This window comes from Schistocerca gregaria, chromosome 2 (genome assembly GCF_023897955.1).
Source record: "Schistocerca gregaria isolate iqSchGreg1 chromosome 2, iqSchGreg1.2, whole genome shotgun sequence".
Lineage (NCBI taxonomy): Eukaryota > Metazoa > Arthropoda > Insecta > Orthoptera > Acrididae > Schistocerca > Schistocerca gregaria.
In genome coordinates, this window is record NC_064921.1 from 23016790 (window position 1) to 23038347 (window position 21558).

At 42.7% G+C, this 21558-nt stretch overlaps 1 protein-coding gene across 1 annotated transcript in view; it reads left to right on the plus strand.

The window, feature by feature from the left end:
* The window catches only part of LOC126334547 (PDF receptor-like), a 466998-nt gene that overhangs the window by 386686 nt on the left and 58754 nt on the right, over nucleotides 1-21558 (plus strand). The window contains exon 8 of the mRNA XM_049996914.1: nucleotides 18313-18433. Coding sequence (XP_049852871.1) covers nucleotides 18313-18433 — 121 coding nt within the window. The remainder of the gene's footprint in view (nucleotides 1-18312; nucleotides 18434-21558) is intronic.

Sequence of the window (21558 nt, forward strand, 5' to 3'; positions counted from 1 at the left end):
ACTTCGTTTTATTGGGAGACCGCACCTAGGACAGTAGTGCGGAGAGACCACACATTCTTTCCGGACGAATCGGAACCGATAAGATGAAACATGTCGACCCTATCCGCGACATGGTCCATTTCGTAGCAGGATTATCCCACGCACCTGAATCGTGTGAGTCGGATGCAGCTACCTTGTAACCTCCCCACAAAATACCATACCAAGTGTAACCTCCCCACAAAATACCAAGTGTAACCTCCCCACAAAATAATTTCCGTAACCTCCCAACAAAATAAAATAATATGAATAATATTCTCATTTAGTGTAACCTCCCAAAAAATAAATTGCGTAACCTATCAATAATAAAATGTGACTAATCTCTCAATAAAAAAATGTGGGTCACTTATAACCTTTCAATAAATGACAGTCAATTTAACCTGGTAAATTTTGGACGTCAGCAATGCTGCGTCATGGCCCTGATACATCATTCTGAATAAACTGAAAAATCTTACCTTAATTATATCGCCCGATAACGCGTATATATCTGCTCCTATAAGAAATTTTCCTGGCGCAGCTAAGTGCAGTGCTGGCCTATAGATTTTTCTTTTCAATAATCGGGATGGCCAGGGATTGGAGAAATTAGTGAATTCTTTAAATTGAGATGAATGTCAAAAGTAACTTTTTATGAGAAAGATTATTATTAACAGATTTTTTTAAAACATTTACATGGGACTTAATGTAACAATACTACATATGCGCGAGGCTGCTTTTACCTTATCCTACAACGCTCAGGATCCGCCATCGCTGCACACGACCGACTAAGCCAACACGATACACCAGACACTACTGCTCGCTAGTAACAACTTACTCCTACTAACACACAGTTCTTACTGCAGTCAACACTGCTCTTTGATCTCCGATTCTCTTACACCTTACATATCGCAAGCAGCGCGTGCGCAATACATAGAAATTACATCAATTCGAGTGGGCTAGCAACAAATTCTTGAATTATGGACCTCTTACAACCCATTTGTACATGCGTGGAGATGGGATCTTCCGAACACACTGTTCTATTCTGCGGGAATTACACATACATGAGTGACACAATGCAATCAAACAGTGGTTACACGGGGTGCTAACTATACGATGCTTCACGAAACGAAACAAAATGGACACAATTAAACACAATAATAGACAAGATTCGAAGGCAGCACATGAAGAATACCGGCGCACACGACCGTATAGGAGACAAGGCAATATGCAGCAGGATACAGGCTCCAGAGGGTGGATAACAACACCGAACACGACACACAGAGCAATACGGTAGACACTGCAGACGGCGGCACATTTAGTTCAAAAAATGGTTCAAATGGCTCTGAGCACTATGGGACTTAACTGGTGTGATCACCAGTCCCCTAGAACTTAGAACTACTTAAACCTAACCAACCTAAGGACATCACACACATCCATGCCCGAGGCAGGATTCGAACCTGCGACCGTAGTGGTCTCGCCGCTCCAGACTGTAGCGCCTAGAACCGCTCGGCCACAGCGGCCGGCTCTATTATGTAGGCCGGCAGCACATTTAGCAACTAAACTGCTGTTCATCTTAGACATTAATTTAGCTGTAGGGGTATTTAGTAATAATATGTTATTGTAATCATGGATACATGGTACTGCACATTAGGCTAAGGCAGGTACTAAAGTGCCAGCGTATTGTCACAAATTTCCCAAGGAAGTGGGCACTATAAATCTATAAATATGTGTATAGAAACAACAGTTACGATGAAGGAATGTAGGAATATAGTATAAGGACCATCCTACTAAACAACACGCAAGATGTCTGGGAGTCAATGGATGAAAGCACTCACACTCAGACATCTAGTTGGTGGGACTAACATCTCTAACTCTTCCGTTCTTTCCCTTTGTTTCTTCTTAAATTCAACCAAATTTTTATATATCCATTTCCTATTCGTATAGTATTTCTTGATAAAGTAGAACGCTGCTAAACAAACAAAAAAAGGCAAGTGGAGGGACACTGGCAACGGTATGCTCGGTTGCGGTCGCCTGATACAACTCCTCTTTAGATCCACTCGTGACCCGTACACCGATCATAGCGGCCAGGAAGCAATAAATGATCCTCTAAAAGCAATCAGGTGGCGGATCGGTAAAAACAAGCAAGAGTTGAAAAAAAGTCCAATTCGTGTTCTCTGATGGCAGATGCAGATGTGAAGGTTTATGATCTGCTTGCTACGCAATATGGTGATCCCCCTTGTGGTGGTTATACCTGGTAGACTTGAACGTTGACGACGAATATGCCTGCCCTATTGTTCCCAGTACACTATCGGGTCACTGTCAAAGCCGAAAGCACTACAACTGTAGATACTGCAAAATTGGACTAGCCGGCTAAACAGAGACCCATAGGAGGCCATCTTTAACTCTGTCTCTTGCTGATAACACTGTTACAGATGAGTACGTGGCATCTGTAGGCCCCTCAGAGTGGTACCTGAATATCTAACGCTGTTCACGTTGTTTATACATCCTACCAGGTTTGATAACAACACTAAACACGAACAGCACTAACGTATTCTGGTAGCTCTTCTACCTATGCCATCATTTACGAACCTGCTGCTGGTGTCAACGTGTACTTTGTTACACAGTCAACCGACCATGCCTTCTTAATACTTCAATTCTTTGACAGGCACTCATCTTGACGAATATCCTGATTAACCACCAAATGTCTACTGCAAAAACACATCATTTACTGGCGAGAATTGTTCAGACCAAAAACAGGTGGAACACGTAAGATAATCTTTTTAACAGATTGTAAAAAGACGCTACCGCTATCTAGAACATATTTCATGTTCGCAGATGTATGCTTTGTTATAATTTTTAACTCAAAGGAACCTTATTTTAAGGGTTTGATGTAATAATAATTTTCGTCAGAAATTAATGGAAAAATCCATCGGATAATGTTTAAGTGGCTTAAAGGATTTCAGACGGGTACTGTCTGCGACAAGCGGCGATATTGCAGAGCTAAAATAGTGTTCGCTAGCAAGTGAAACAGTAAATCACATTATATTGCAACATAAACGCTCCATAGACAAAAAAAGCAAAACCTGGTTGGAATTTTGCACTGTTTGTAGTCAAATAACGCAAGGGCAGGTTATTGCTAGTTAAGAGCCCATAGGTAATTACTATTACACTTTAGACAACATCTTAAGTTAATTGTCTTTCGTTGCAAGTTGATGCTAGCTGTCTGCGCAGTATGATGGCTTTTAGTCCTTGGTTAGTTTTACCCCGCCCATTGTTGGTTCATGTTGGCCTTGACGGCGATCTCTGGTTTCATTTATGTCCTGAACATGAGATAGTGTTCTCCTGTCAAAACATAAGCAATTTTCGAGGGCGATACCCAGCTGCCTTTCTGTAAGTTATTTGTGTTTCGAGTTCCTTTCATAATTTATTTAATTTTTAATCTAACGATGGCACTGTGTTATTGCTGTTAATCTACCAAATTAAAATCGCGCTGATAGTCGAGGGAGGATGGGAGGCAGGTAGGAGACGAGGTACTGGCAGAAGTAAAGCTGTGAGGATGGGGTGTGAGTTGTGCTTGAGTATCTCAGTTGGTAGAGCACTTGCCCACGAAAGGCAAAGTTCCCGAGTTCGAGTCTCGGTCCAGCACACAGTTTTAATCTGCCAGGAAGTTTCGTATTTTGTTATATTTTTCTTTAAATCCAACGTTCTCTTTCATGTAGCCATAATGGTCTCGTTTTTCCGCTTTGTCCATTTAGTTTGGAAGCATGAGTAATTGGCTGGAATGCTTTGTAGAAGCCGCAGAACTCCCTTAACTTTTTCTCCCAAGTAGCACTACGATCTTTTACAATGTCGCCTTTCACGTAATTTTGGTATCGCAAAGACATTTCGCTGAACTGACTTTGGCGAATCACAGGCCCTCCCGCCTCTTTCGGGCTGTCTGCTAAACAAGCAAGTAGCCCTAGCGGCTTTGCTGCTTGTCCTCACTATGCACTGGAACGGGCGCCGCCTCCCTCTCCTAAAATATTCCATCTCAGCTCTGAACAGGGGACAGAAGTTGACTAGGTGTTGCAGCCTTTGCCAAGCACGTATATTGCTAGTGGACACAAAATTAGGTAAGTCGTGATGTGTTTGAGTTAGGAAACCAGTGACGCCCTGTCTAGAACGCTTGTGAATTCTTTGCATATTTTCCTACTTATTTCGTGTGAAATTCATTGCTTTCGAGCTGCATCTGACTGTACACTTGTGTCTAGTCCGTTATTTGGTTTTCATACACGTGGACACTTCGGGCATGTACACTAAGTAACGCCATTCGCGCTTATTTTGGTCAAAGAACTGCTAGTCATTTTCCCACTGCTTTTTAGTTTCTGTGTTACATGATTATTTCCGTGTGAATACTTTTTTTTCGGTAATAGAAACTTGTTGTATTATGCGTAATGTTGAGACCATGTGGCGTTCTTTTTATTTTTCTTTACTGTCATTTCATTTCCCTGTCCCATATGGGCAGGGGAGGTCTGGCAGCGGCACAGCCCACCACTCCTCAGCCAAATGGCTTAACAAAATGCATGGAATGGGAATGCTTACAAAAAAAAGCTGGGGATAAAAGGGGGACATAGAGATGATGAGAGTTAAAATACACACTAATATAGGGACTTGCAAAGGAGGACAGTTAAAAAGTCTACATTAAGATAAAAGAACACAGCTGCCAATTCGTTGTGCACTTAAAATCACTGGAGTTAAAAGCTGACCAGAGGAGAGAATTACACAAACAATCATGCACTATATACAGGTCGAGCATATAATTTAATACCACATCACTTGATGACACCTTATAATGACCTCAACACTAACTCAGCACATGTGATAATGAATAAAAAACCCAGGAGGATCTGCAAGGCTTGGGGGACAATGGAGAAGGGAAAAGGAGGTGAGAAAGGGGGGAGAGGAAAACAGCTGAGGAGGGGTGCAGGGACTCAGAATGGGGGGGGGGGGGGGGAGGAATGGAGGAGAATCCACTCTGGGAGAAGGAGGGGATAGGAAAATGGGGACCCTGGGGAGGAGCGGGGGACAAAGCAAGGTTACAGTTGGAGGGAAGGGTAGATGTTATGGTGAAGTTCAACATCCGGGAGGGGGAGGTCATGGGGCGAGTGAATAATTTGTTTGTATAGTGGAGTTAACTGATAAATATTCTACTTCGCATTAACAATATTAACTTTCCTTTCAAATGATCCTAGAATCGAATAAGAGATTTGCTATAAAGTAATGTGAAGATGGGGATGGATGGCCACTTTGTTCTGTTAACAGTCCGACAGCGAATCATCCTATCAGTATACGAGGGGTACCTAGAAGAAAACGGAATATAATTCCTGTGGGTGTAGTTATTGTATGTTTTTCTGCCGCTAGGGGTGTATAGAGCAACTCATGGCACTTCAGTGCCACCTGTATTGTCGACATGACTTTTTCTGTTCAACTGCTGCGATTGTTTTTGGTAGCGCCTTTTTTGTTCTTTTTGCGTTTTTTATGATGGAAAGCTGAAGTAGTAAAATTTTGTTTTATACGCGGTAAAAATGCTGCTGAAACAGTTCTAGTGTTGGAAACAACTTACCAAGGTGATGGCGTGGGAAAAACTCAAGTGTACGAGTGGTTTGCATGGTTTACAAAATTAAGACATGTCAATTTATGACTAACCTCGTTCTGGACGTCCATCAACTGCCCAGTCGACGAAAATATTGAAAAAATTCCAGAGCGTATGCTCACAGACCGTCGATAGACAACTGTCAGAGATTAGTGTGTTATTTTGGAACTTGGTTCAGCGAATTTCAACGGAAGATTTGCGAATGAAAACGGTTGGTGCCAACGCACCTGCACACACAGCTATCTCTGTCAGTTTTTGACTAAAAATGGCATGGTTCCACTGCCCCACGTATCTTTCTCGCCTGAACTAACTCCTTGCGACTTTTTATTGTTTCAATGCATTAAAAGGTGCATGAAAGCACACCAATACGACAACACTGAAGAAGTCAAGAAAAAAACGACGAGGGAGCTGTCAGCTTTTCTAAAGATGACTACAAAAAATATTTCGGACAGTGGAAGCACCGGTGCGACAAACGTGTAAGTTGTAATGGAGAGTAATTTGAAAGCGATAAGTTTGATTCTTAAACAATTGAAAATATATACACATTAAAAATCACTCTAGTTTTTTTTGACACCCCATCGTAGTTTGCATTCTTATAATTTCCAGTTATTTGTAAGCACTGTCGCAATTTGCTTTCCGCAACAGTGAAGCTCCCACACTTTCTTTTCCCCATCTCATTATTTTTTCCTTATTCGTTGTCGACAAAGATATCATTGCTGAGATGTTGTCAAGCCAATCAGATCAGTTTAAATTGTGAGACACTTTTTATTTCTCCCAGATATGTTTCGTCTTTTTCACTTCAATGCATCATCAATGGGGTATAGAATAATACAGTTTTTTTTCGAGATGTGTTATTTGTAGATTGTAAAACAGTTTGAGTCTCGTTTTTCATGTAAATAAGCGATTACTTATAGTTCTCCGAGGTTTTAATTGGCATCTGCAATTCTTTTCTTTTGGTGGGCTCTGTCGTAGGTTTGTAAGTAGTGGATTACGGTGTGTAGTTTGTTCGAAGTATTTTCATTGGGGGGAATGCAGTGGGGAAGCCACTGGTCATTTTAGGGAGATCCTCTCCTGGGAATGTAGAATCTGTAGTAGAAACAAGTTAATAGAGTAGCAGGAGCATAAGATCTGTGCCCTTCAGGTGCAGTTACAATGCGCAGAGGAGGAACTAGATAGGTTGAGGAGGGTGAAGGGTGGTGGGGAATGGGAACTGGCAGTTGGCAAGAAGGTAGCTAGGAAGAGGAGGTATTCAGACAGTTTTACTTTGCATACTTGCTATAGATACGACCAACTATCAGAGTTGAGTGGAGAGGAGCCTCGTGTAGCTGTAGATGTAGGTAACTTGCAGCAGTCCTCAGCAACTAGGAGGCCTAGGTTAGTTGCAAAGTCTAGAAGAAAGAACGTACTGCTGCTAGGTAGTTCCCACGGTAGAGGTGTGGGCCAACAGTTGCAGGAAGTGCTTGGGAGTGAGTACCAGGTCACCAGCATTGTGAAGCCTAATGCAGGGTTGGTTCAGGTGATTCAAAGCATAGGGGAGTTATGTAAGAATTTTACGAAAGAGGATTAGGTAGTGATGGTGGGTGGAGCAGGGAACAGTCTCGATAGGGATGGGGAATATGATGTCAGTGGTGACTTGGTTAAGATAGCTACTCAAACTGGTGGCACTAATGTGTATTTCGCGCAACTGTTTCAGCGTCATGATCGGCCTCACCTTAATGCGACTGTTAGGTGTGTTAATGTGGGGCTCGGGAGGGCACTGATGGCGGAGGGCATGGATCACATCTCAGTGGTGCCAGTTGGGTTTATCAGTAGATGGGGTTTCACTAGGCATGACCTGCACCTCAATAGGTATGGGTAGGGGAGGCTGGCTAAGCTTATAGGTGACAGTGCAGTGGGTGGAGGTGGTGATAGTGGTATCATTCATGGAAAAATTCCAGTAGTGGTGTTAGAGCTGCACCTTTTTTAGACTAAAGTCAGCTGAGAGATATACCTGCTTAAAGGAAGTGCCTCTAACTAAGGGTTCACCTCCAGAGGAAGTAATGATTCCAAGTAGAGAAGGAATTACCATATTTCATCAAAATATATGAGGTATTAGAGATAAAGTTAGTGAACTGCTAATAGATGTTAACTCTGAAATTATTGCTATATCAGAGCACCTCTTAAATAATTTGATAATTCAGAGGCTTCCTTTATCAGGCTACAGTATAGCTGGTTGTTTCTCTAGGAGTTCCTTGTGGGGTGAGGGAGTGGCTCTATACGTAAAAAACAGTATTTCATTTGAGTCCACAGACATATCACGACACTGCACTGAACAGATATTGGAAAGTTGTGCAACATTAGTTGAATTTAGTGAAATTAAACTTCTAATTGCTGTTGTTTACAGGTCCTCTAACTCCGACTTCAGAGCATTTTTACTTAAGCTAGAGAGGGTTCTTGATTCACTTTGTGGGAAGTAACAGAAACTAGTTATATGTGGTGACTTCAATATTAATTTTGTACATGATTGTGTAAGAAAAAGGGTGTTGGTAGATCTCCTAAATTCATATGATCTGATGCAAACTGTGTTTTTCCAACTAGGGTGCAGGGGAACAGTAGCACAGTCATAGACAATATTTTTATTCATTCTTCATTACTAGATGGGCATTCTGTTAGTAAAAGGGTGAATGGCCTTTCAGACCATGATGCACAAATTTTAACACTAAAAGGTTTTTGTACTCAAACCAATCTCGTATTTAATTACAAACTATGTGGGAAAGTTAATCCAACAGCAATAGAGAGTTTTCCAAAACTTGTCAAGGAACAAGAGTGGCAAGATGTTTATAGTGCCGATAATATATATGATAAATACAATGCTTTCCATAACACAATTCTCATGCTCTTTGAGAGTTACTTTCCATTGGAACATTCTAAACGGGGTACTAGCAGTAATGGAAGCCTGGTTGGCTGACTAGTAGGATACGTATATCATGTAGAACAAAGCGGGAATTATATCAAAATGTTAGAAGTAGTCACAATCAAGCTACAGTAGCCCATTACAGACATAATTGTAAGGTGCTTAAAAATGTTATTAGCAAGGCAAAGAGTACGTGGTATGCAAATAGAATAGCTAAGTCACAAGATAAAATTAAAGCCATATGGTCAGTTGTGAAGGGAGTGTCTGGTCAGCAGCACAAGGCTGATGATTTAAAGTCAGTTTGCAGTAATAATATTTCTGTTACTGATAAATCAGCTATATATATGTACAGTATTTAACAACCATTTTTTGAGCATTGCTTGTGAATTAAATAAAAATTTAGTTTCTACAGGAATTAATTTAAATTTCTTAGCAAATGCCTTTCCGAGGTTGACGTCGGAAATAGTCCTCTGGGATACAGACAAAAGGGAGATTCAGTCAATAATTAAATCACTGAAGAATGAGGACTCTCATGGTTATGATGGCGTGTCTAGTAGAATATTAAAATACTGTGCTGCACATGTTAGTCCTGTATTTAGCCATATTTGTAATTTTTCCTTTAGGAATGGTCAGTTTCCTAAGCGATTAAAGTACTCAGTAGTAAAGCCGCTTTATAAAAAGGTAGAAAGGGATAATGTAGATAATTTTAGACCTATTTCTATGCCATGAGTGTTTGCAAAAGTTATTGAAGAGGCTGCCTATGTAAAGTTAATTGATCATTTTATATCACACGATTTGCTATCAAATGTACAGTTCAGATGTAGAAGTCGTTTGACAACTGAAAATGCTTTATTCTCTTTTCTCTGTGAGGTACTAGATGAGCTAAACAGAAAGTTTCGAACGCTTATCGTATTTTTTGATTTAACAAAGGCATTTGATTGTGTTGATCTCACAATATTGCTCCAGAAGTTGGACCATTGCGGATTAAGGGGAGTAGCTCACAATTGGTTCGCCTCTTACTTTAGCAACAGGCAGCAAAAGGTTATTATTCACAATGTTGATAATGGCTGTGATGTGGGATCTGAGTGGGGTACTGTCAAATGGGGGGTGCCCCAGGGATCAGTGTTGGGGCCCCTCCTGTTCCGTATCCCTCTAGTATTATGGGTAACTCTAAATTATATCTGTTTGCTGATGACATTAGCTTGGCAGTAAAGGATGTTGTATGCAACATTGACTGAGTTTCAAGTAGTGCTTTACATGATCTCAGCTCATGGCTTCTAGAAAATAAACTAACGTTAAATCACAGTAAGACTCAGTTTTTACAGTTTCTAACACACAATTCAACAAAACCTGACGTTTTAATCTCACAGAACGGGCATATGATTAGTGAAACTGAACAGTTCAAATTCCTAGGTGTTCAGATAGATAGTAAGTTGTCGTGGAAAGCCCACGTTAAGGGTCTTGTTCAAAGACTTAATACTTCCACTTTCAGTATTCGAACTGTATCGAAAGTGAGTGATACTTCGACATGTAAGTTAGTCTACTTTGCTTATTTTCATTCACTTATGTCGTATGGTATTATGTTTTGGGGTAACTCTTCCCATTCTAGAAGGATATTTTTGGCTCAGAAACAGGCGTTTCCGGCAATAAGTGGTGTGAGTTCACGAACCTCTTTTCGACCTCTGTTCACAAGTCTGGGTATTTTAACATTGGCTTCTCAATATGTATATTCCATATTGTCGTTTCTTGTTAACAATATTAGTTTATTTCCAACAATAAGCAGCTTTCACTCGGTTAATACTCGGCAGAAATCAAACCTCAATTTGGATCTTGTGCAAAAAGCTGTGCAGTATATTGCTGCAGATATTTTCAATAAGCTGCCACTCGAATTCAAAAATCTTAGCAGTAATCCACGCGCTTTGAAATTGAAACTGAAGAGGTTTCTCATGGATCACTCCTTCTATTCTGTCGAGGAGTTTCTTGAAAAATTAAGCTGATTCTCATTGTATAGCTGATAGCGTTTGCTTAAACTTATGGACTGATTTTCTTGGAGGTTCATGAACATTTATTTTTATCTGTTATTACTTTTATGTTGTAAGTTCATGCACTGACACGTTCCATGACCTTGGAGATTTACTCCTCAATTTTATCCTACGGAACTTGACGTGTAAATAAAAACAAAAAAATAAATGCTGGAGGTCGCACTACAGCTCTGTTTCAAAACATACATATGTTTTTATGATCCGAACTTTTTTCCTACCACTTTTCGTCTTGTCTGCCTTTATTGTTGTGATGAATTATCAGTATTCTGTCACTAATTATCCATATTTGATCGTAAAGTGTGATTTCAAGACGTAACTGCCGTGAGTTCGCTAGGTGTGTCCTCCTCTTTTGTTCGTTTATGTACAAGTTGCCAACCTAATACGAAGTATTTACTGAAAGATAGTGCCTATCCACCTGTGTGTGTGTGTGTGTGTGTGTGTGTGTGTGTGTGTATGTGTGTGTGTGTGTGTATGTATGTGTCTGTGTGCGCGAGATAGAGTCAGAGGGAGAGGGAGAGAGAGAGAGAGAGAGAGAGAGAGAGAGAGAGAGTATATGTACATTTATTTTTCTGTGGGGTGGAGGTGTTAGGGGTTATTCAGTGCAATTTCAAGTATGTTAAATATGAATGTAATAGCTGTAAAAGAATGATTGAAAGTTTTGGTTTCCATGTTTTGTGCAGAGGATCATGGACAATTGAGTGGAAAGGGCTTGGGGAAAATTATTATTATTGTAGTGGTACTCTATTGTTTCACAAAATAATTATTTCTGTGCTTTCTGCGGAGGATGGCCACGCAAACAAATTCGTTAAATTGTGGGAGTTTTGAGTGAATTCCAATAACTATTTATGATTTTTGTATTCAAGAGTGAAATACTTTCTATAATAAATGTAATGCGTTACGTTTGACAATTTGCAAACCACTTGTAACGACTTTCATAGTACTTGTAAGTAAAATAAGGAAAATTAAATCTTGTTGTTGTACGATCGGTCGGATCTTGCGTTTCCAATGCGTACCGATTATTGTTTGAGGAATTAAATTCTTGACAGGGCTTAATTGAAACACTGCTCCTGCAAGACCTTCGCACATGGGATGGACATTTATAGGTGAATTACTTATCATTGTTGGTCACATAAAATTACAATAGTTTAATAGCCGCACTAAACCAAAATCCATTTAATGCGGTGAATTAGGGTGCGTTATTAGGAGATTGATAATGAGATATATTATTTATAGTTGTCTTAGGTGTGTATTCTAACGGTTATGTAGAATTCCGTATCCCTTTCCTATTGATGGTATTATATTTGGTTTGTGGGGCGCTAAACTGTTCCGTCATCAGCGCCCGTACAAAGTCCCAGTTTTTACACGGTCAAGCGAGGCATTGTCACGAATGATGATGATGGTGATGATGATGATGATGATGACGAAATAATGAGGACAGCGCAAACCTCCAGTCCACGGGCAGAGAAAGTCGTCAACCTAGCCGGGAATCAAACCCGGGGCCCTCTGGTCAAGCAGTATGAAAGATAGCACTAAGCCACGAGCTGCGGACCTTTCCCTATTGAGAAAGACCACCCTATAAATGTAACCTGTCCTAGAAATCCCATAATGCAACCTCTCATTCCTCCCCCCCCCCCCCCCCCCCGAACCATGACCTTGCCGTTGGCGGGGAGGCTTGCGTGGCTACGAGATAAGGGGTATCTGTTGAGAGGCCAGACAAACGTGTGATTCCTGAAGAGGGGCAACAGCCTTTTCAGTAGTTGCAGGAGCTACAGTCTGGATGATTGACTGATCTGGCCTTGTAACACTAACCAAAATCGCCTTGCTGTGCTGGCATTGCGAACGGCTAAAAGCAAGGGGAAACTACAGCCGTAATTTTTCCCGAGTGCACGCAGCTTTACTGTATGGTTAAATGATGATGGCGTCCTCTTGGGTAAAATGTTCCTGAGGTAAAATAGTCCCCCATTCGGATCTCCGTGCGGGGACTACTCAAGAGGACGTCGTTATCAGGAGAAAGAAAACTGTCGTTCTACGAATCAGAGTGTGGAATGTCAGATCCCTTAATCGGGCAGGTAGGTTAGAAAATTTAAAAAGAAAAATGGATAGGTTAAAGTTAGATATAGTGGGAATTAGTGAAGTTCGGTGGCAGGAGGAACAAGGCTTTTGGTCAGGTAAATACATGGTTATAAATCCAGAATCAAATAGGTGTAATGGAGGAGTAGGTTTAATACTGAATAAAATAAGTAGTACGGGTAAGCTACTACAAACAGCATAGTGAACGCATTATTGTGGCCAAGATAGACACAAAGCCCACGCCTACTGCAGCAGTATAAGTTTACATGCCAACTATCTCTGCAGATGATGAAGAAATTGATGAAATGTATGATGAGATAAAAGAAATTATTCAAGTTGTGAATGGAGACGAAAATTTAATAGTCATGTGTGACTGGAGACGAAAATTTAATAGTCATGTGTGACTGGAATTCGAGAGTAGGAAAAGGGAGAGAAGGAAACATAGTAGGTGAATATGGATTGGGGGTAAGAAGGGAAAGAGGAAGCTGTCTGGTAGAATGTGGCACAAAGCATAACTTAATCATAGCTAACACTTGGTTCAAGAATCATAAAAGATGGTTGTATACATGGTAGAATCTGGGAGATACTAGAACGTATCAGATAGATTATATAACGGTAAGACAGATTTAGGAACCAGGTTTTCAATTCTAAGACATTTCTAGGGGCAGATGTGGACTCTGACCACAATCTATTGGTTATGAACTGTAGACAGAAACTGAAGAAACAGCAGAAAGGTGGTAATTTATGGGGATGGGACCTGGATAATCTGACTAAACCAGAGGTTTTACAGAGTTTCAGGGAGAGCATAAGGGAACAATAGACAGGAATGGGGAAAGAAATACAGTAGAAGAAAAATGGGTAGCTTTGAGGGATGAAATAGTGAAGGCAGCAGACGATCAAGTAGGTAAAAAGAGGAGCGCTAGTAGAAAAGCTTGGGTAACAGAAGAAATATAGAATTTAATTGATGAAAGGGGAAACGCAGTAAATGAAGCAGGCAAAAAGGAATACAAACGTCTCAAAAATGAGTTTGACAGGAAGAGCAAAATGGCTAATCAGGGATGACTAGAGGACAAATGTAAGAATACAGAGGCTTATCTTACTACGGGTAAGATAGATACTGCCTACAGGAAAATTAAAGAGACATTTGGAGAAAAGTGAATCACTTGCATGAATATCAAGAGATCAGTGGGAAACCCAGTTCTAAGCAAAGAAGGGAAAGCAGAAAGGTGGTAGGAGTATGTAGAGTGTCTATACAAGGGCGATGTTGTACAGGACAATATTATAGAAATGGAAGACGATGTAGATGAAGATGACATGAGAGATACGATACTGCGTGAAGAGTTTGACAGAGCACTGAAAGACCTGATTCGAAACAACGCCCCGGGAGTAGACAAAACTCCATTACAACTACTGACGGCCTGGGGAGATCCATTCCGGACAAAACTGTACCATCTGGAGAGCAAGAAATATGAGACAGGCTAAATACCCTCAGACCTCAAGAAGAATATAATAATTCCGATCCCAAAGAAAGCAGGTGTTGACAGATGTGAAAATTACGGAACTATCAGTTTAATACGTCATGGCTGCAAAATACTAACCCGAATTCCTTACTGACAAATGGAAAAACTCGTAAATGCTTTCTGGGAAGATCAATTTGTATCCCATAGAAATATGGAACACGTGAGGCAATACTGACTTTACGACTTATCTTAGAAGAAAGATTAAGGAAAGGCTAACCTACGTTTCTAGCATTTGTCGACTTAGAGAAAGCTTTTGACAATGTTGACTGGAATACTCTCTTTCAAATTCTAAAGGTGGTAGGGGTAAAATACAGGGAGCGAAAGGCTATTTACAGTTTGTACAGAAACCAAATGGCATTTATAAGAGTCGAGGGGCATGAAAGGGAAGCAGTGCTTGGGAAGGGCGTGAGACAGGGTTGTAGCCTCTCCCCGATGTCATTCAATCTGTATATTGAGGAAGCAGCAAAGGAAACAAAAGAAAAATTTGGAGTAGGTAATAAGATCAATGGAGAAGAAATAAAAACTTTGAGGTCCGCCGATGACATTGTAATTCTGTGAGAGACTGCAAAGGACCTGGAAGAGTAGTTGAACGGAATGTACAGTGTCTTGAAAGAAGGATATAAAATGAACATCAACATAAGCAAAACGAGGATAATGGAATGTAGTCGAATTAAGTCAGGTGATGCTAAAGGAATTAGATTAGGAAATGAGACACTTAAATTTGTAAAGGTGTTTTTCTATTTGGTGAGCAAAATAACTGATGATGGTCGAAGTACAGAAGATATAAAATGTAGACTGGCAATGACAAGGAAAGCGTTTTTAAGGAGAGAAATTTGTTAACATTGAGTATAGATTTAAGTCTCATTAAGTCGTTTCTGAAAGTATTTCTATGGAGTGTAGCCATGTATGGACGTGAAACATGGACGATAAATAGTTTGGACAAGAAGAGAATAGAGGCTTTCGAAATGGGGTGCTACAAAAGAATGCTCAAGATTAGAAGGATAGATCACATAACTAATGACGAGGTATTGAAGAGAATTGGGAAGAAGAGGTTTTTGTGGCACAACTTGACATGAAGAAGGGATCGGTTAGTAGGACATGTTCTGAGGTATCAAGGGATCACAAAATTAGCATTGGAGGGCAGCGCGGTGGGTAAAAATCGTATAGGGAGACCAAGAGATGAATACACTAAGCAGATTCAGAAGGATGTAGGTTGCAGTAAGTACTGGGAGATGAAGAAGCTGTCACAGTATAGGGTAGCATGGAGAGCTGCAGCAAACCATTCTCAGGACTGAAGACCACAACAACAACCTCTCATTACCTGACATCTCTTTCAGCACTTCTGTGTGAGTATAGGTTACCTGAGAATGATCTGTTGGTTTATGAAACAGAGGTCCTCTTTGTGCATGATATACAACAGGTTCTAGATACCGACTCCCATGTTGATGCCATATTTCTCGACTTTCGGAAGGTGTTTGACTCAATTCCGCACTATCACTTGCTCTCAAAAGTCCACGCTTACGGTTTATCTGATGATATATGCGGTTGGATAGAGAGTTTTATAAGAGTCAAAGAGTAGTATGTCATCCTGAATGGGGAGACTTCAACAGAAACAAGCGTAACATCAGGTGTGCCCCAGGGCAGCCTAACAGGTCCGCTGCTTTTTACGATTTACGTAAACGATCTGAGTGAGTGTATTGACAGTGGTATTAGACTGTTTTCCGATGATGCTGTAGTCTACAGTATCACATGAAAGTTGTGATAAATGAAGATTTGCAGAAGATAAATGCGTGGTGTAACGACTGGCAGTTATCTCTCAATATTAGTAGTGTAGCCTAATGTATATAACAAAGCGAAATTCCCCATTAATGTACGAGTCAAAACAATCAAATGTGTGAAATCGTATGGGACTTAACTGCTAAGGCCATCAGTCCCTAAGCTTACACACTACTTTACCTAAAACATTTTAAGGACTAATACACACACCCATGCCCGAGGGAGAACTCGAACCTCCGCTGGGACCAGCCGCTGCACGAGTCAAGTATCTGGGTGTGACTATTCAAAAAGGTCTCAAATGGATGATCAGGTTACACAAGTAAGGGGGAAGGCGAACTATAGATTGCTGTTTATTATTAGAAACCTGAAGCGATGAAGTCCTTTAGCAAAGGAAATTGCTTACAATACTTAAGTTCGTCCAGTCTTAGAGTATTGTTCGTCTGTATGGGACCCTTACCAGTTGGGTCTCATTCAGGAGATTGCGAAGGTGCAAAGAAGAGCGGCAAGATTCGTGACTGATAAATTCAGCCATCGTGAGAGCGTGATAAATCTCATACAAAGATTGAAGTGGGACACACTTCCACATAAACGACGTGCTAGATGGACGGGGCTGGTCACTAAATTCCAAAATCCGATCTTTGCCTAGGATGTAGAGCATATATTATCACCAACAACTTTGTAGACGCGCAATGATCACCATTCAGAGATAAGGGAAATTAGAGCTCGTACTCAGGCGTTCAGACAGTCGTTTCTCCCTCGGGCTATCCGCGAGTGGAACAGGGGGGAAGGGGGGGGGGGTAAGGTTTGACTTTGGCGAGAACTGTGCCCTTGGCCATATACCGCTTGGTGGACAGAGGAGTATATAAACTACTGGCCATTAAAATTGCTACACCACGAAGATGACGTGCTACAGAAGCAAAATTTAACCGACAGGAAGAAGGTGCTGTGATATGCAAATGATTATCTTTTCAGAGCATTCACGCAACGTGCTGTCATGAGGGAAGTTACCAACCGATTTCTCATACACAAACAACAGTTGAACGGCTTTTCCTGGTGAAACGTTGTTGTGATTCCTAGTGTAAGGAGGCGAACTGCGTACCAGAACGTTTCCGACTTTGATAAAGGTCGGATTGAGGCCTATAGCGATTGCGATTTATCGTATCGCGACATTGCTGCTCGCGTTGGTCGAGACCCAGGAGGTGGGTTCAGGCGAGTAATACGGAACGTCGTGCTGGATCCCACCTGCCTCGTATCACTAGCAGTCGAGATGACAGGCATCTTATCCGCAGGGCTGTAACGGATCTTGCACCCACGTCTCGATCCCTGAGTCAACAGATGGAACGTTTGCAAGGCAGCAACCATCTGCAAGAACAGTTCGACGCCGTTTGCAACAGCATGGACTATCAGCTCGGAGACCATGGCGGCGGTTACCCTTGACGCTGCATCAGAGACAGAGTGCCTGCGATGGTGTACTCAACGACGAACATGGGTGCACGAAAGGTAAAATGTCTTTTTTTTTCGGGTGAATCCAGGTTCTGTTTACATCCTGATGGTCGCATCCGTGTTTGGCGACATCGTGGTGCACGCACATTCGAAGAGTGTATTCGCCATCACCATACTGGCGTATCACCCGGCGTGGTGGTATGGGGTGCCATTGGTTACACGTCTCGGTCACCACTTGTTCGCATTGACAGCACTTTGAACAGTGGACGTTAAATTTCAGATGTGTTACGACCCGTGGCTCTAGACTTCATTCTATCCCTGCGAAACAATATATTTTAGCAGGATAATGCACGACCGCATGTTCCAGGTCCTGTACGGGCCTTTCTGGATACAGAAAATGCTCGACTGCTCCCTGGCCTGCACATTCTCTAGGTTTCTCACCACTTAAAAACGTCCGGTCAATGACAACCGAGCAACTGGCTCTGTGCAATACGCCGGTCACTACTCTTGATAAACTGTGATGTCGTGTTGAAGCTGCATGGGCAGCTGTACCTGTACACGTCATCCAAGCTCGGTTTGATTCAATGACCAGGCGTATCAAGGCCGTTATTACGGCCAGAGGTGGTTGTTCTGGGTACTGATTTCTCAAGATCTATGCACTCAAATTGCGTGAAAATGTAATCTCATGTCAGTTGTAGTATAATACATTTGTCCAATGAATAATCGTTTATAATCTGCATTTCTTCTTGGTGTAGCAATTTTAATGGCCAGTAGTGTACAAACATGTAGATGTAGAGACTAGTCTTGACAGTGACGGCTATATCGTAGCAACAGCAATACGGTGACTAATGATAATGTTCTCCACACTTATACAGAACAGCAGGTGATGTCTGTCACCGCCTGCACTGCTTGTGTTTGTTTCAGTGACGGTCTTCCAGGAGGGGTCCTACCTGGTGGCCTACTCGCTGCTGGGCTGGGGCGTGCCGGTGCTGATGACTGCGGCGTGGGCCGTCACCACAGCCGTCCGGTACGGCGGCTCCAACAGGTCAGCGCACACACACACACACAATTCTTCCTGCCCGCTGCGAGTGGTACCACAACAGTAACAGCCGAAGCACTCCTCGTACATTCCAAACCTCGCAAAAGTACACCTGCCTGAATTGAAGCACTAGCACTCTTGGAAGAAAGGTAGCATATCTGGTGCGCGAGTAAGTGAAGCTGCGTGGTCGAGTCGTGAGTCGTGCCTGGGTAGCTCAGTTGGGAGAACACTTTCCCATAAAAGGCAATGGTTCCCCAGAGTCGAGTTCCGGTCCAGCATAGTTTTAATCTGTCAGGAACTTTCAAATGCACTTCTTTCTTGTTCGGAAGCCGCATCAGCATGTTGCAGCAGACAGTTTTTGCAGACACTTGTCTAGTGTGATTACGAACTTATCTGGGAGCAGACGTTGGTATTATGACGAGATCGTGGTCACCTATAAGCAGTGCAACAGCTTTCATACGACTAGGAACTGTGACAGAAATCGGTTTTGATTAATTTGTGTCATTTGCTTGTGGTATTATGTACAGTTTTCACATCTACAGTGTAATATCGGATCTTTGTTCACATTATATTTGACTCAGATCACGTGGTGACTTGAATCTGTTTCTATACAACGCATCCGTAAACTCAAGTGACTTACAAGTAACCATTTATAATGGCAGCGACGTTTTCAGGGAATCTGTAAGACCATTTCTTTTGTGGGTCTGAGATTCTGTTCGGAAGGAATGTGAGATACTCAAGTCGATGTTTATTCATCGTTACCACGCCGAAGTTATGAAACTAATTCGCTGGCAAATTCTACTGTTTATCTATCGCATTTAGGTTTAGTGTATTCATGAACTTACAACTTTTCCTAGAATAATTCTCATGTGATTTCATGAGATGCTGTGGCTCTTCCATTTGTGTTGGATTTGGTTCAGGTTTACGTGCCACATGCGGTCGCTATTGGAAAATGGTCCAAATGGCTCTAAGCACTATGGGACATAACATCTGAGGTAAGCAGTCCCCTAGACGTAGAACTGCTTAAACCTATCTAACCTAAGGACACCATACATATCCATGTCGAGGCAGGATTCGAACCTTTGCCCATAGCGGCCGCGCGGTTCCAGACTGATGGTGGTGGTGGTGGTTAGTGTTTAACGTTTCGTCGACAACGAGATCATTAGAGACGGAGCGGAAATTCGGGTTAGGGAAGGATTTCGAAGGAAATCGGCCGTGCCCTTTCAAAGGAACCATCCCGGTATTTGCCTGAAACGATTTAGGGAAATCACGGAAAACCTAAATCAGGATGGCTGGAGACGGGATTGAACCGTCGTCCTCCCGAATGCGAGTCCAGAGTGCTAACCACTGCGCCACCTCGCTCGGTTTCCAGACTGAAGCCCCTAGAACCGCTCCGCCACAACACTTGGCGCTCGCTATTGAGATTTCCTGTTTTAGGAAGGTTTTCAGCAAACAAGGTAATATGATTCTTATGCACTTATTCTGAGATTTTCTACTGCTGCACACGTAATCAGCCGAGACAGGAGCGTTAAAGTTGTTAAAATGTGTAATAGGATACGCAGCTCATCACAGTTGACAGCAGGTCACCATAGTAAACATAGTAACTGGCTACGAATGTAATTTCTTGGCATCACTCACGGAATAAGAGGTCACCCGTACCGCAAATACACAAACAGTTTATCTGGCATCATAAAGTCTTGTCATGGTATTAGACACTGAGCAAGTATATTTTCAGTATCCTACAAGTAGTAGCTTCCGAAGCTGAATGTCTTTACGTTGAAAGCAAATCGCACCCTCTCCACTCATGACTAAACCCCTGCGAAACGTTCTGTTTAAGAAAGAGCGTCATACATACGCTCCTGGAAATTGAAATAAGAACACCGTGAATTCATTGTCTCAGGAAGGGGAAACTTTATTGACACATTCCTGGGGCCAGATACATCACATGATCACACTGACAGAACCACAGGCACATAGACACAGGCAACAGAGCATGCACAATGTCGGCACTAGTACAGTGTATATCGACCTTTCGCAGCAATGCAGGCTGCTATTCTCCCATGGAGACGATCGTAGAGATGCTGGATGTAGTCCTGTGGAACGGCTTGCCATGCCATTTCCACCTGGCGCCTCAGTTGGACCAGCGTTCGTGCTGGACGTGCAGACCGCGTGAGACGACGCTTCATCCAGTCCCAAACATGCTCAATGGGGGACAGATCCGGAGATCTTGCTGGCCAGGGTAGTTGACTTACACCTTCTAGAGCACGTTGGGTGGCACGGGATACATGCGGACGTGCATTGTCCTGTTGGAACTGCAAGTTCCCTTGCCGGTCTAGGAATGGTAGAACGATGGGTTCGATGACGGTTCGGATGTACCGTGCACTATTCAGTGTCCCCTCGACGATCACCAGAGGTGTACGGCCAGTGTAGGAGATCGCTTCCCACACCATGATGCCAGGTGTTGGCCCTGTGTGCCTCGGTCGTATGCAGTCCTGATTGTGTCGCTCACCTGCACGGCGCCAAACACGCATACGACCATCATTGGCACCAAGGCAGAAGCGACTCTCATCGCTGAAGACGACACGTCTCCATTCGTCCCTCCATTCACGCCTGTCGCGACACCACTGGAGGCGGGCTGCACGATGTTGGGGCGGGAGCGGACGACGGCCTAAAGGTGTGCGGGACCGTAGCCCAGCTTCATGGAGACGGTTGCGAATGGTCCTCGCTGATACCCCAGGAGCAACAGTGTCCCTAATTTGCTGGGAAGTGGCGGTGCGGTCCCCTACGGCACTGCGAAGGATCCTACGGTCTTGGCGTGCATCCGTGCGTCGCTGCGGTCTGGTCCCAGGTCGACGGGCACGTTCACCTTCCACCGACCACTGGCGTCAACATCGATGTACTGTGGAGACCTCACGCCCAACGTGTTGAACAATTCAGCGGCACGTCCACCCGGCCTCCCGCATGCCCACTATACGCCCTCGCTCAAAGTCCGTCAACTGCACATACGGTTCACGTCCATGCTGTCGCGGCATGCTACCAGTGTTAAAGACTGCGATGGAGCTCCGTATGCCACGGCAAACTGGCTGACACTGACGGCGGCGGTGCACAAATGCTGCGCAGCTAGCGCCATT